The 15717-nt window shown below is 41.7% G+C and overlaps 1 protein-coding gene across 1 annotated transcript in view; it reads left to right on the plus strand.

Moving 5' to 3' along the window:
* Positions 1-11721, plus strand: part of RSL24D1 (ribosomal L24 domain containing 1) — a 15629-nt gene extending 3908 nt beyond the window's left edge. Inside the window, exons 3-6 of the mRNA XM_019533545.1 lie at positions 6314-6386; positions 7328-7391; positions 7831-7916; positions 11227-11721. Of these exons, the coding sequence (XP_019389090.1) occupies positions 6314-6386; positions 7328-7391; positions 7831-7916; positions 11227-11300 (297 nt within the window). The 3' untranslated portion in view covers positions 11301-11721. The remainder of the gene's footprint in view (positions 1-6313; positions 6387-7327; positions 7392-7830; positions 7917-11226) is intronic.
* Positions 11722-15717: the final 3996 nt, after the last annotated feature.

The following is a 15717-nucleotide window of genomic DNA, read 5'->3' on the forward strand; positions in this document are numbered from 1 at the left end:
TGGCCGGCCGGAACAGACGGGGCAGGAGTCTGAAGGAGGGACTCGCTGCCGCGGAGACTGAGGCTCCAGGAGGGGTGCGTCTTATGGTCCGGTGCGTCTTATGGTCCGAAAAATACGGTATAGCTTGGGCTTTCTGTTTTTCTTGCTAATAGGGCACAAATGAGGCAAGTTTTTCTTTGATGCTATAAAGATAGCTGTCCTTCACCCTCCCAAATTTTACTTCCGTCATAAACTATTTAAGCTTTTTGTACAATATCCGTGTTAAGATGTGTCTGATTTTACTGACTGCATTACTACAATAATACAAAAGCCAAGATTATGCACATTGTCTCGAATCACTGGTATCACTGGTATTGGCACGTGGATTAACTTCAATTTGGAGATGTTTGGCCCAAGTTTATCTAGCAGATCTTTGAATTTGCATTGGGTCTTCTGTTTATAAATCCTCTAAACTATGTGTTCAGCAGGAAGGCAAAAGGGGATCCACTTGACAGTTTTTTTTTTTTCTTGGGTTTCTTCCTTTTCAGAGCAACTCTTTCCAAGCAAGGGAAAAAGGCCTAAAGTCACTGGGCCCATGAAAAAGATATTTTTCCACTGCCCAGAAGTAACCTCAGAACAGACCCAGTAGGTAAAACTGCCCCACACACTCCCCTGCATTAGGGCTCTCTAATCAGACTAAAGCAAGGTAGTCCTCCTGTCCACTTCTGTTTCTGAGAGGAGTGTTGGGGGTGTGCTGGACCAGAAAGCTGCACAGCATAAGGCAGCTTCTGCCTACCTTAGGCTGATGAGAACCATAAAATGGAAGGAGCATGGAAGTGGCACAGCCCTTTCTGGGCTGGCTTTGCAGCATGGAGCAGTTTCATCATGGTTCCATAGCCCTTTCTGGAAGCACCAACAGTGGTTCTCAGCCAGGGGTAATACCTCATTCAGAAAAGTGGTGGGTGTCTTGACCCTGAAAAAGTTGAGAACTACTGACTTAGAGTGAAAACTTAATAATTAAACTGTATCTGCATCTTGGGAATGCAAATGATGATTTAACTAGCTGGTTAAATCAGGTTCACAAATCACAAAATTACCCATTACTGTTTTCTTGGTTACGGCTGTAATTGGTAACTTTTGAGTGGTTACTCATGGAGGTAGATGGATCAAACTAACCAAGCATACCAATTTGTTGTTAACATTTAGCATCACAAACTGATTTTCCAGTAATGAAAGCAGTATTAACCGACTACTATAAATGTTGTGGATTTACTCTGTATCTATAAGATGCTTTGACCTTTCCATATGGGAAGAGGATTTATGAGGAAAGTCTTCCCACCACATGGACCATTTCAAAGCATGAAATGCACTTTAAAAAGAATTACATGCTTAAAGAATTAGGAGTGAGAAAAAAATTATATAATATAAATATATTATGTAGTTAGGGCAGTCCTGAGCTAGTTTTTAATTGGCTTTTATTAACAGAAAAACAATACAATACTGTTTGGACACTGTTAATGTTCTAATACTGTCTCTGGAAATTTCCTGGATATTATCGGGCCAGCTGCCAAGAGCATGATTTTATTGTGGCTGTTGGGCCTAGTCGTTAATTAGCATTTTACATGTTTTTTTTCTTTTGGTTTCAGATTTAGCCAGAGTAACTTGCTCTTTGGCATTACCTTTATAAAAAAGATCTCACATAGATGTGGGGTATTGTAAGTTTTTTTTAATAGATCTAAATGTGTCCTTTTAATGAGTATTATGTCAGAGACCATATGGAAACACAGGAATTTTTTTCTAGTAGTCTTAATTTTTTCAAAATACGGCTTGTGGGAGATCCTCTCTGAGTAGACTTCTGTAATTATAAATATTATGTTCTCGAAATGGGCTCTGTTCTCTATTTTGAACAGTTAAACCATCTATTCTCACCAATGGTGACACCAAGTCTTTTGAAGGGTGCTGTGAGATGTGAGGAATTAAGCTTCATGTAAAGAGATAAGCAGATAGGAGTAGGCTCAGGCTTGTCCCTGTCTGGATGATTCCCCATCCCCACTGCCAGGCTCATCTGCAAGGAAATAAGCTCTGTAATTTGTAAACTAGTTTTTGGCAATTGAGTGCCATTCAATTCACAAAAGCTGTGGAGGGGTACCTTGAGTCCCAAAAAATTTGAAAGCAACTGAGTTAAACACACTGAATATACTCAAGTTATTTACCCCTTTTTCTGAAATGTGACTTGTTATTAAAACGGCATTGTAAGCCTTTGCTTGAACTTTCCAGATCATGCTATTTGCAAGGCCCCTCTGTACGATCACCATTGTTGTAGCTCCCTGTGTCTTGTGCTCAGATGCTCCAACATCTCATCCTGTTTGAAGCTAATAAGATCTGTCTGCTGGCATGAGCCAGCAGTCTGGACCTTTATCCACCTGCTGTGCATCTCAGTTGCAGATATTCATTACATCTTAGAAAATTTAGTACCCTGTTGATTTGTTGTGGCCATTTGTGTAGCAGAGTTGACACAGGTGACATGAATTCCTGTTTAAAACCAGATAGAAGCTGACTTGTAGTACTTCCTTGTGATCTTGAAGTGGCTGTATGCAGTACTTGCCTGATTTACAGGTTATTTGATTTTTTTTTTTTTTGGTATAGAAAGAATGGTCTGAAGATCTTAGTTTAGTCTGCAGGTGGCCACCTGTAACACAGATGCCACAAATGGCACAGGCAGCTTCTGTGTGGCATGCAGCAGATCAGGGAGGGGATGGGGCGGGAGGGCAGGAAGAAGCAAGCAGAGCAGGAGATCAGGCAGGGAGCCCAGAGTAGGGAGCAGAAAGCAGAGGAAGACCATCATGGTGGCACGTGGGGAGGGTGCAGGGTTAATTTGTGGCATACCTCCAAAAAAGTTGCTCTCACTGATTTAATCTATTTTCATCTTGTCTAAGGTCCCACATACCATTTTATGCTTGATCATATTCTATTTTAGGAGCCAAAACTCTAGGTGTAAAGAAAAGAAAGAAGCAAACTAAAGATTTTTAGACAAAGTGAAAACTATCAAGTACAGGCAAAAGATACAGGCGATTGTTTTGTATCTTTGAAAAACAGCAAGATGAGAATAATACTTGGATCTTCAGGTTTCCTATTAACATGGAAAACAAACCCAAATGGAATGTGTGAAGAGCTGTACTTCTGTAGTTTTACATAACAAGCTGCAGTGCAATGTACTGCATTGAACACTGTCTACTGGTATATAGCTGCTTTCGGTATTGCCAGTGAGATGCTGCCATTTTTCAGTTCAAAGTTGCCCTTTGTTTCAGGCAGCCAGAATACTTACAGCAAATGAGCGGTGCTGTTAGCTGTCAAAATACTGAAATCCAGAACTGCTGAATGCATATCAGCGTTGCTCAGTTGTGGGCTATATCCCTTAAGGAGCCCTCTTGCGGGGGCTGAGAGCCTTTGGCAGGCACTTTGTGCATATGGGCAGAGTTTAACTCCTTTTTACTAATGCATGACTGGGTGCTCTAGGGATTTCTTGCTGCTGTACAAAGATGAGGCTTTTTTGTGCTATTTTTCTTTTCTGGTGGGAGGTTAGCCAGCTTGTTTGAGATCTTAGGTCCAAACCTCTTTCACAGGTTGGCGATGACCGACATCATTAAATTGCTTATATCAGTATACCACCAAGCAACCCCCCCGGTTCTCCCCCCCCCCCCCAAAAAAAAATTTACAAAATTATTTTCCCCACCAAAATACGTTGACATAAACCTTTTGTGAATTCCTGTTGCATGGACAGCTTTTTACATCAAAGCTACAATTTTTCCTCTTGAAATATTTCTAATGTAATTTTAGTTTTACACTCAGACAAAATAAAATGTTTTATCCAGAAAGGTTTTGAGCACCTGTAGATTTTTGTAATAATGGAAAACCAAAGAAATTTTCAGTTTTGATTTGATCAGTTTGATCAGTGAACTGACAACTAAGTTGTTGATGTAGTTCTTTTCTAATTGGTGCCATTCAGGGCTACTCTGAAAAGTGTTGTGCTCAGTCCTAAATGAATCTTGGCATTTCTTTCATTCTCCTGTTTCACAGATTGATTGATTACAAGGGCTATTTTTCAGCTGCAAGGATTTTGTGAGCCTTAATTTTTGTGTAGCGTACTTTCCTATCATTGGCTGAAAGGCATTATAGGTTGAGAATAGTCTCTTTCTTGTACTGTCTAAGTAAGAAATTGTGGCACTGGTACAGAGAAACATTAACTAACTTATTACTGTGGTCTGTTTTATAGGTAGAACTAACCACACTCAAAAAAACACTTATCCTACCACATCAAAGAAAGAAAGGGAGTGGAGAGAGCTTGTTCTGGGAGTTTCCCAGCTGGTGCTGGAGGGTGGGGTGGGTGGATTGGAGCGTGCCCCCCTGCCTTGCCTCACCCTCCAGCACTGGCTGAAGAAATCCCAGATCAAACGCCATCTGCTCTTACCCTCCTCCCATTGTGAAAATAGTGCTGGGGCTGGGAGGCAGTGCAGACAGAAGTTACTGAGGGTGCTCCATTTTAGAGCATTTTTGCCTGAACCTTATGCAGTGAGGGTTCAGATTTTTGCAGGATCAGCTGTCTTTGAAGCACTCTCTAGCCATGCACTTCTATTTGTAGAGCACTTTCAGGGCCCAGATTGGGCAAAAATTATCACTTCTGTCTGTGCCTATAGGTTTCCTGTGTTTCTCTCATACTTCTAAATATTGTGTGTGTGTATGTGTGCGCACACGCGTGTAGACTGTGCTAGTCTCCTAGATTGTTTGGTACTGAGCGAGAGAGTGAGCGCCAGGACACAATGGCTTAGCCTTTAGCACTGCATTCTTTTTTCCTGCTGCTGAGGTACTTAATCAAATGACGATGTTGAGATACAGCAATCCTTTAAACTCCGCTGTTATATTTACAGCTTAGCACTGCAGTTTCAGCACACAGAATAAAAACATTGTTTCTTCAGCCTCCGTTTTTCAAAACTGATTCTTGGAAAGATTTCTTAGCAAAAACTGTGAATGATGGTTGCTTGTATAAGAACACATAGAAGTGGTGTTTGGGCATTTGTCTTCTCATACAAGAATGGAAAGTGAGAGGATAAAAGCCCAGGAAGTACTTTGGTAGTGGTTCTCTGCGTGTCTTTAGACAGTCCACTGTGAGGGTAAGTGTCCATGCACTGCCTTGGTGGATATAGTCTATTTGCATAGGTACATTCAGATAATCTGGAAGAATTCTCCTGGGTTTGTTTTACTGGTAGAAGGAAAACCTGAACGGACTTGTCTTGGGCCATCAGCTCTAGGAGTTGGTATACCCAAATGACGTGCCCGGTAGGCATTAGGCAGCCTTTGGACTTTTCTGTTCAGGGTATAAAGCAACTACTACTCAGTTGAGTTGGGAAGAAATCTCTCTCCAGGAGTCAATCCATCTACAATTGTCTGTCTCCTCTTTCTATATTTCCAATCTTCTTCCACTGTTTCCCACTGCCCAGCCAAAAGTGTCTTGTAGCCCTTTACCCCTGCACATGCATTTGAATACTGAGCCCCTGAAGAGCCAGGAGGTTACAGTGCTGACACTGCAGTCAGGGAGCTGCTGTGCACACATGTAAGCATGCTCTGCAAGCTCCCTCAGTCTGCTTGGGGACAAGTGGCATCAGCGCAGAGCAGCCCTGATTGGCTGACTCAGACTGCTCAGGGTCAGTTGGTCTGCCTGCAGACAATATGGGGGATTGTGAAGCGGGGGGGAGGAGGGCATTCTCTGTTTTCTGCTCAACGGGAGCAGTAGAGTCCAGCCCAAATAGCAGAGTCTCGTGGTGGTGGTTGGGGGACAGGAGGTGGTTCAGGAGCAAAGCACCCTGAGATCTGCAGGACTCTTCTGTGGCTTCTCTTGGAGGAGAACATGTTTGTTTCCCTCTCCTAGGAGAAACTCTCTGTTCAGGTGCAGGGACACTTAGTCCCAGCTGTGTGTGTGGCCCTGGGTGTTTTATGTACCCCCAAGGCTTTGGGATCACAGCAGCCGAGATCCTCAGGTCTTGGGTGTTTCATGCTGTACATGGTGCACCCCTGTGGCTGGGAGCCCTGTCAGCTGTTGGGGTTTTGCAGCCACAAGGGAGGCCCTGCTACACGTGCAAATTAAAACTTGATAGCAACGAGCTATAAAGTTAGTACATATTTTTGAGGTTTGACTTTATAGCTGATTGGAACTTTTTATTTTGCACATGTGGCATGTCTTGAGGTAATTGTGCAATGTGCGATATGTAGAGGAGGTCTGTGTATCATCCATCTAATGCTTCTAAATACAAGCTGTGTAAACTTATCTCGTTTAATTCAGGATAATTCATTTGAGTTTGAAAAACGTAGAAACGAACCAGTCAAATACCAGAGAGAGCTGTGGAGCAAGACTGGTAAGTCATTTTAGAAATGCCAACTTTTTCTATAAGGCAGGTACGAAAGAGTTCTTCTTTCCATGCATAGTTTTCAGAAGGTTTCTTGAAACCTTGATCACATACTTATAATTAGTTTTTGGCAAGTAATAGGAACCTTCAGCCTCCAAATTAAAGGGTTTTTTTTAAATTGTGCATCTGTACTACTAAATAATGCTTGGTTTTTGAATAAGTAGCAAATTTTTTTTGCCATGCAATTTCCACTCCCAGTATAAAGGGATTATTGATTTTTCTGCTTTCAGAAAAGGAGTTATTACTTTAATCTGTTATTTTGTTACATATATAAATACCTCAGCATGATGCTTTAGTTGTCTTTGCATGTTTGCAATAAAAAGTAATAGGTTAATATGACAGCATGTTTGTCCTGTAGAGTTTATTGCTATGTCTGCCCTGCCTACTGTAGTTATAGCACTGTCAATCAACGTGGGTCTAAATCAGTCATTTATAAATCTCAGTAAGCATAAGCAAACATTCTTGTTCATAAAATAGAAGAAATAGAAATGAATTTTGTTAAAAAATTGTTCAGTGCCTCCAATTGCTAATATTCCTTTATATCAGGGATTTTCATTTCATGATTTTTTTAACATGACCAAATTTTTGAGAGGGACTGGTGGAACTGTGGGTAAGTAGTTCTGTTTAAACATATTGTAAAAGGTAGTTGGAGAATAATAAGGAGCATCAAACTGGCTTTTAATGATGGCCATGTCCTGTAGAAGACACAACTTCTTTCCTTGTGCACAAATGGCATTAGATACGGTTTCCATTCTTGGGGCTGCATATATTACATTACCATAAAAACTCTTTAAAAAGAGTTTGGTTCAAGTTATTTCACAGTTTTAATAATGAATTATTAAACCATATGCAGGTAAAATATGTTTAGAAATGTTTTTGCTTTGTTGTAGTTGATGCAATGAAGAGAGTGGAAGAGATCAAACAAAAACGCCAAGCTAAATTTATCATGAACAGGTGAGTAGGATGAAGATTTGTTGCAGTAGTACTGAGAGATCCAGGCCATGTTGTATTGAACAGGTGTTAAGTGAAAAAAATTCTCTTACTTGAAAGAAATGATGCTTAAAAAATGTAAATAGGTAATTGCTTCCTACACACAAATGTAGAACAAGGTCTTTTGTAACACGTTAGTTTGAAATGGGACAAACAAGTCTGCATAATGTTGACCGTCCATGCTGACTTACAGTAGAAGCTGTATTCTGAAACTTTGGCAGAGGGTAGAAACCCTGTTGTTCTGTTGATTCTCTCTCTCTCGTTTATTGTTTCCCATAAAATCCTAAAAGATGAAATATAAAGTTTTGCTGAGATTCAAAACATGCCAGGTATACAAATTATTATAAAACATACTTTTCATTTAGCAGATAATCTAATAAACAACAAACTCATTTTCCTATAGGTTGAAAAAGAGCAAAGAGTTGCAGAAAGTGCAAGATATCAAGGAAGTCAAGCAAAACATCCACCTTCTCCGTGCTCCTCATGCAGGTAAGAGCTGGTTTTGTCGGTTTGCTGGCAGAGTGGTTTGTGTATAATTCTATGAGCAATATTCATTACTTAATGATCCTCCCAGAGACAGAGAGAGGCAGGAGTGTTTATGGCCCCTTCATACTTGATCTTCATGTTCCTGACTGGGAAAATCGCTGCTGGGGGGTTCTACATTCAAAAGTTTTGGATCCCATCACCATTTTATATATATTTTTACTGAAAGAAATTGCTTTAGGAATCTAGTGATTTCCCAATTCAGAAAGATATATAAACTAATCAAACTGCTTTCCCAGGTCTATAGTTTTCCTAAACCTGTAGATCAGTTTAGCTTTTTGCATACAGAAAGCAGTCATTAAACCACAGCAGCCAACTTTCCTCCTTACCAGATATCATTTACACCCCAATTATGTGCAGAAAAACTCAAAATTATGCAAAATAACTTTGTTTTTTACAAGTTAAACTAAATATAACCTTTAGAAATATGTGCAGGTACTTTGTATGGTTAGGGTTAGGTGTGGGGTGCATGTGTGTGTAGGGGGGATTTGTGAAGGTGGGTGTATGGTGTTTGTGGGGGGATGTGAAGGAATGTAGGGTGTGTGTTTGTAGATGTGGGATTCTTGGGGAGTGTGTGATATGGTAGTATCTGGGGTTTGTGAAGAGTGTGGGCAAGTCTGGGGGGTATGGAAGGGTTTGGGGGGATGGGAGGTGTAGGGGGTTTGTGGGTAGGTGTGGGTAGCAGCAGGCCCTTGGGGTGCTCATGGCCATGGCAGGCAGAGCCCCTGGTGGTGCTTGCCTGTGGGTGAATCCCATGGCCTGCGTGTGCTGGCATGGAGCTGGCCCAGCCTGCTAGTGCACGCCTTTGAACCATACTGGGCTGGCTCCATGCCAGCACATGAGGCTTGTGGCACTGCAGCCAGGAGCTGCGCATCATCGGGCTGTGTAGGCTCTCTGCCTTCATGTGCAGGTTTCTGCTGGAGTGCTAAAAGATCTGCATGGAGGCGTGGAGCCAGCCAGCCTGGCCTGATGGTGCATGGAACGGGAGCTGTGCACCTTTGGGCTGGATGAGCTCTGTGCCTCGATATGGGGCTTCCAGCACTCCTGCCTGGCCCAGTGGTGCATTCCTCCATGTGCAGCTTCCTGCCCAGCCCAGTGGCGCATGGATCTCGGTCCACATGCCATCAGGCTGGGCTGGCCCTCCGTGTGGGCCTTCCAGTGCTCCAACAGGAAGCTGCACATGGAGGCACAGAATTGCGTGCCATTGGGCTGGACAGGCTCCTGCTTGCCTCCACATATGGCTTCCTGCTGGAGTGCTGGAAACCCCATGTGCAAGCATGGAGCGGGCCAGCCTGATAACGTGTGACCCACACCCACCCACACACCCCCATGTCTACCCTCAAACCTCACGTGTGCGCTGCGCCACCCCCACCCACTCCCCCGCAGGCAGGAACTCTCCTTCCCACTTACCTAGCTGTCCAGTAGCACAGCTCTGTGCTTCTACATCATGGGGTTTCCAGATGGAGTGCCAGGAACCCCACAGAGGTGAAGGCACAGAGCCTGCTGTGGTTAAATTATAGAAAATTATGTGGTTATGTGCGGTCATACCTTTTATGTGCAACATTGTGTGGGTACATAATTTACCAGTATGTAATCATTACCTTTTTGCCCTGTGCTGCTCTTACACTAGTTCACTATCACCTTGCATCATTTTGTTATATGCCCACACCAAAAAAAAACTGTGAGGCTGCAGAGGGCCCTAGGTTGTATGTGTGTGTGTGTTGGAGAGGTGGGGGTGGAGGGGTGGCAGGGAAGGCAGCAAAGGAAAAGTTGCTTGACCAGCCCCTGCATCCCCCACTGCCTGTCCTCTACTATTGCTTTCCCCAAGGTAGTGGTGGGGAGATAAATTTAAGATGATTAGATTCCAATAATTAGATACTATACATAGAAATTATAAAAAAAAAAATTATAAATTTCCCATGTATAGAATATAATTATTGGGGTATTGTCTTAAATTCAGGGTAATCTTGGATTCAGGTAAATAGTTTATTAAAGTTGTATGTCCCAATGTGTGGTAGTTAAATTAGTAGACAGTGAAACCAAACTATAGCTGAAAGTTGGACAGATAAGAAATTTGTACTCCCTATTTGTAAGTAAAACTTTTTTTTCAAATTGACTTGCAAATATTTTTCTTCTGATCCTAATTCCTTACTATAAACAGTTCTATGTCTTAAACGGTGCTGGTAAATTGTATTATATAAGGTAGTTCTAGTGAGCTGCTATTTTTTTTAAATGTTGTTTTAGGGCACATTTTCAAATGAGCTCCTTTTTGTCCACATAGCTGTGTGCAAATTGGGTAGCTAAGCAAGTGTAAACTCAAGGTTATTTGGGATGCATATATAAAATGGAGAGTAGCTCAAAATAACTCGTCAAATATTGCTTGATAAAAGCTGTTGGTAAATTAATCTTATTGCATGTTCATGTGACAAATTTAAAAAAATAGCGTTATAACCATTTCAAACAAGGAAATGTGAAATATGTTACACTGTTCGTTAGAGCACATTGACTTCTGCCTTACAGCTCACTTGCAGTGTGTAGTTTAATACATGTGTATAAATAGGAACAGTAGTTTTGCCTGTTTTTTTTTTTTTTTTAACTATTTTATCCACACTTGAGGTCTTTTTTATTAGGGAAAGAATTCTGTTAGATCTGAAGGAGTAAGCAGTGGTCTCCCAGTTCTGTTTCTTTTAACAAAGGAGTGTGGCATAACAATGTGTAATATTCCCTTTTCCCAAGGGCTTGTTGTGTTGTTGCTTCAGTGCTCCCAGCCCTGCTAGCAAAAGAATGCAGGATTAGTAATCAATCCTGGATTTTTTTAATATTATGATAGTGCTGAGCATTGCCATTAGGCCTCAAACACAGTGTTTGTGAGAATTTAAAAATATTTTTCTGGGCATGGTCTAGGAACCAGCTTATCTTTTAAAGATGACACTCTTCTTTCTGCTTTTATGTGAAGTTCTGGTTTATATTACCAAGGGGTAACAGATCTCCATTGTGGTGCTGAGTGCATTATACCAAAATTAGGTTAGTTTTAGTTATTGCATATAAATAGTAACTGCTCTGCTTTTTATTAAAACTATTCCTCAATATGTACAGGTGGTGATAAAGTTGTATAACAAGTATCTGTCCCTTGAGTTGTGTATTAGACCAGGGGTTTGCAGCCTATAGCCCAGGGAGGCTTTGCCCACATAGTAGCTGGGCTGTGAGGAGTTATACCCACATTTTAAAATGATCTTGTGTTTGTTTATTTCTGAAGGCAAAGCAAAACAGCTGGAGGACAAAATGGTACAGAAGCTACAAGAGGAGGTGGCTATGGACGAGGATTCCTAAAGTTGTACATTTTCTGTTCTTGCCTCTTTGGTGGTAGACTATCCATCCATCCCCTACTGCCACATTCAGAATTGGACATCTGCATTATTGAGTTGCTTTTTATATGCATTCACTGAAATAAAAGGTGATTTAAATGCATGCCCAATTCCCCTCTTTTTCTGTATTTTGTCACCTGTGAAACACCAAGTATTGTAAATGTTTGATTGCATATTTTAAGGTAAGGAACCTGTCTCTGCCTAATATTTGAAGAAAAATACCTTTTATTGAATAGTAGCTGTTTTGTCAGTAACTCAGTACCATTTGCAATTACAAATGTGAGGTAATGGATGTGAAACAAGTTGTCCTATAGATTTTGACAATACTTGCAATTTTGTAATCATGCAAAACACATTGTCAATAAATAAATGAATACAACATTTCATTTGAGATAATGCCTGTCCTTTATCGTCTGGGAGGGATGATTTAATTACCTGTTTCTCTAATAATTCAAGGTATAATTAGCTTCATTGGCAATTTTCCTTATTGGCCCAGGGCTTTTCTAATTTGCTATGCCATTCTGTCCACTGGTGAAGGGGGATTAATTCACCGTAATGTTTACAAGGTATGGTAATTTCAAAGGCTTTCTATATTTATTACAATGGACTAATTGCTTTTACTGTATTCCATACATGGAAATACAGAACTTAATATGCAACAACGTGTCACTATTTGTGTTCCTTCTTTTTTGTATTCCAGTTACTTGTTCTTTGGGTGCGGGGGGAGGAAGGGGGTCAGTGGCTGTTTAATCTTAGAACAGCTAACGCTGGTACAAATATTCAAACTGGTGGCATCTTGTTTGGAGATTAAGTCATTACCTCTGTAACAAGTGGAACTTGAAAGTGTGCCACATAACCAGGCTGATTCAAAGGTACAATACCTTTCGTTTACCCATTTAAGCTGCAATTTAGTGCTCAATTATTTTGCCAGAGAAGATCATATTAAAGTGTTGAAGAGTCATTTAAGTGGGTAGACGCGTCTTCCTTCAGTTTATCATCAGTGTCGTATTCAGATAAAAGCTTTAAATACTTGACCACTTATTTATAACATAGTGAGCAGGGAAGCTTATCAGAACCACTTAAAGTAGTGGTTAATTTCTTGGTACTGCAAGCTGTGTTGAAAATAGTAATTTAATTTTTTTACGTTATTCCTGATTTGAGCAAAATTCAGGTAGAAAATTACCATGTATTGGAATTGATACATCAATATGTTGTGTGTGTTAAATTCCAAATTTTAAATTGTCTGGTAAAAGTTGTATTGGATGTCGAGGTGCACTGATGCATTGGTCTGATATCGTATCAGTAATGATATACTGGCTGTATCGGATCAGTAAAGAAAACTAGCTGTATTGGATATCGGCCCGATAGGGCCAATAATTTGACCAATAAATGTCCGTGCTGTGTGCAGCTGCAGCGCAGCACTCAGGCAGCGAGGAGCAGAGCTGGCAGTATGGAGAGCTTCCTCCAGCTGGTATGTCCGGTGTGGTGGGAGGGCAGGGGAATGGAGGGGTGGCAGATCAACGCCCCCTGTGGTGAAGGAGGGGACAAGGGCAGGGGCAGGCTGCATCCACCCCAGATTTCACCGCTGCTCCACTCCCAGCACCACCAGCTGCTCAGTGCAGCCCCAGCTCTTCTTGGCACGTGTGAAGGCAGAGTGTTGAGCTGGTGCTGCTTTGGGCAGCTGGTGGTGGCAGTGGCACTGGGAGTGGAGCGGCAGTGAAATCTGGGGTGGATGCAGCATCCTCCCAGTGCTGCTGGTGCCTGCTCCAAGCCCAGCCCCTGCCAAGAAGATACCTGTGCAGCCCCAGCTGCTGCATGTCCCACCCAGCACAGATCTGGGCGGTACATGCCCTCCATGCCCTCCTGGAGCAGCCCCCCACCCCCAAGGTAGAGCCCTGCCCCTGCCCCCTCCCTTCCCTATCCCCTCCCTTACTGCAGGAGGCATTGATCTGTGCCTCCCTCCCCTTCCACTACACTGGACTTACAGCTGCTTCCAGCTGGTATCGGAAATTGGATTGGTATTGGCCAATGTGCCTCCTTAAATATCAGCTATTGGCATCGGCCCTAAAAATCTCTGTTGGTTCATCCCTAATTGGATGTGTAAGTTGCAGAGAGAGAGGTAGTTAGCCAGTTGGTCTGAAGTCTGTCAGAAGGCAGGGTAGATATATGCACCTTTACAGACTAACTGAGATGCATATAGAGAACATGCTTTCATGATCCCAAGTTTACTTCATCAGACATTGTGAAAGGGCATATAGAAAGCAGGGTAAAAGGAGAGAGAAATTTAGAATGCAAAAGATGAGAGAGGGAAAGAGACAGGGTGGGGGAGCAGTGGTAGGACAGCAAGAAACGCACATTAAACCTATAGGAATAAAGGGGAAGCTAATCCCGGTAACGTGATAAGAATCCATAGTCTCTGTTTAATACATACTTAACACAGTCCACTTTATGGCTGATTTCTTGTTCAGTAGTTCCTTGTATGTCTAAAGTCGTCTTCTTATGCAAAACAAATTTGACAGGTGATCTTTATTGGGAACAACAAAACTGGAGATAATTCTTCAAAATCTGTATATTTTAAAGATAAGAATAATTACAGTTGATATACAATAGCAAGATGTAGCTTGACGTCTCAGCTAAAGCATATGTTGACATACAGCGTGCTGATAAAGGATTTCTAGTCATAAAGGCATGAACACACTCTGACTGAATTATACCTTTCCGATGTAATATTCAGAGAAATGCTGGAAAAAATGAGTGCAGCTAATCTGAGGGAAGAAATTCTGCTTTGCAAGGTTTTTATTCATGGTAATCCTACCAATGGGCTGTAAAGAAAGTTAGACATTTACTGGGGTTAATATAGCAAAATTGAATAATTTTCTCTCTTGAAAACCTTACTTTTGCATTTACTGCCTGTATGGGATGGTGTTTTTGTGGCTGAATCAAGTCAAAGAATTATCTGGTCCTGGGGTGAAGATGATGAAATTGATTCCAGAAATGACAGATACAAAGATTGGCTGCAGTGATGACAAGAGCCTCAAGGACTGTGGTGAGGCCTTGTTACAAACCAGAAAAAGATTAAAGTGTGAACTTGCATGATAGATGACTGGTATTTGTCTAACAGATCGATGTGACTGTTTTTGTGGGGTTTTTTGTTTTGTTAAATTTGTTAGATAAATTACACTGGTTTTGTTGTGGCCACCTGTTTGTTTTGACATTTTAATATTTGCCATAACAGTACATTTGTTCTTGGAAGAAGCTGTTTATTAAGTGAAGAAAGCACTTTATGCTGTAACTATCATGCTGTTATGGTGTGATGGCTGACATTCTCTCTGGTTTAAGCCACTCTGCTTGGCTTGGACTACTTAGATTCATTATGTCAGAGAACAAGTGAGAGAGAGCATGACTAGTGGTTAGGCATTCATTTGGTTTCTGTATCAAAGGCTGTTTATGTATCTTACATTAAACAGGCTCTGGATAACAGGGTAACCTATGGGAGGATGAGATGTCTCGGACACTCACCTCCACACCCCTCCCCTCCTCTCAAGTCCAGGCAGAGCTGGAGGCAGGGTGGCATAGTGCACTGGGCAGGTGAGCAGCAGTGGTGCCTGCCTGGTGTACTGCACCCTGTGCCCCTGTGTTCCTGGGATGCTTATTTTAATTCTCACCAGCAGGCTGGGACTGGCCTCCAAAATCCAGGATTGTCATAGTTAAACCAGGATGTATGGTCACCTTATAGATAAAAAGTCTCCTTCAGTCATCTTCTGAAAGAAAGGACTCAAATAGAAAGATAGCTAGAAATCTCAAGTGGAGGCAGATGCCTCCTGGGTGAGCTGAGTAAGGCTTTGAAGTACTAGAGAGGAGTGGTACTTGAGGCACATCATTGTCCTCAGCCCTCCTGTTGGCTAGTTTAGGGGGCTCCCTGCTTAACATGGATATTTGTTTAGGGATCCTGTTCCAAGGCAAGGAACCTACATGCCTAATTCAGGATTAGAATTAGGTACCCATGTTCCTTTATGGATTTGGTTCTTAATACTATAGTTACTGTATTTCTTAGTTTTAGTTTTATGAACACCTCTTTCCATAGTCAATCAGTCCACACTGCTGAAATGTGCAAGTCCTATCTAATTCATGACAGGCAATAAAATAAATGGTAATCATTTTGGCTGCTGTGCTTCAGTGACTCTGTTCTTCATCCAGCTGGCCAAACAGATGTATAGGTTTAGCAAAATGTATCTCTTTTTTAGATGTTCTTCAGTTCAATTCCCGATTCCTTCCTCTGGATGGATGTAAAGAACATCAGAAAATGGAGTTGGCTCATGTCTGCTAGTGATGAATGATGAAGTTGCTAGGAGTCGGGGATGGGGAAACAGTGACTGGAGCAT

Source organism: Crocodylus porosus, unplaced genomic scaffold, assembly GCF_001723895.1.
Source record: "Crocodylus porosus isolate Cpor-Errol unplaced genomic scaffold, CroPor_comp1, whole genome shotgun sequence".
NCBI lineage: Eukaryota > Metazoa > Chordata > Crocodylia > Crocodylidae > Crocodylus > Crocodylus porosus.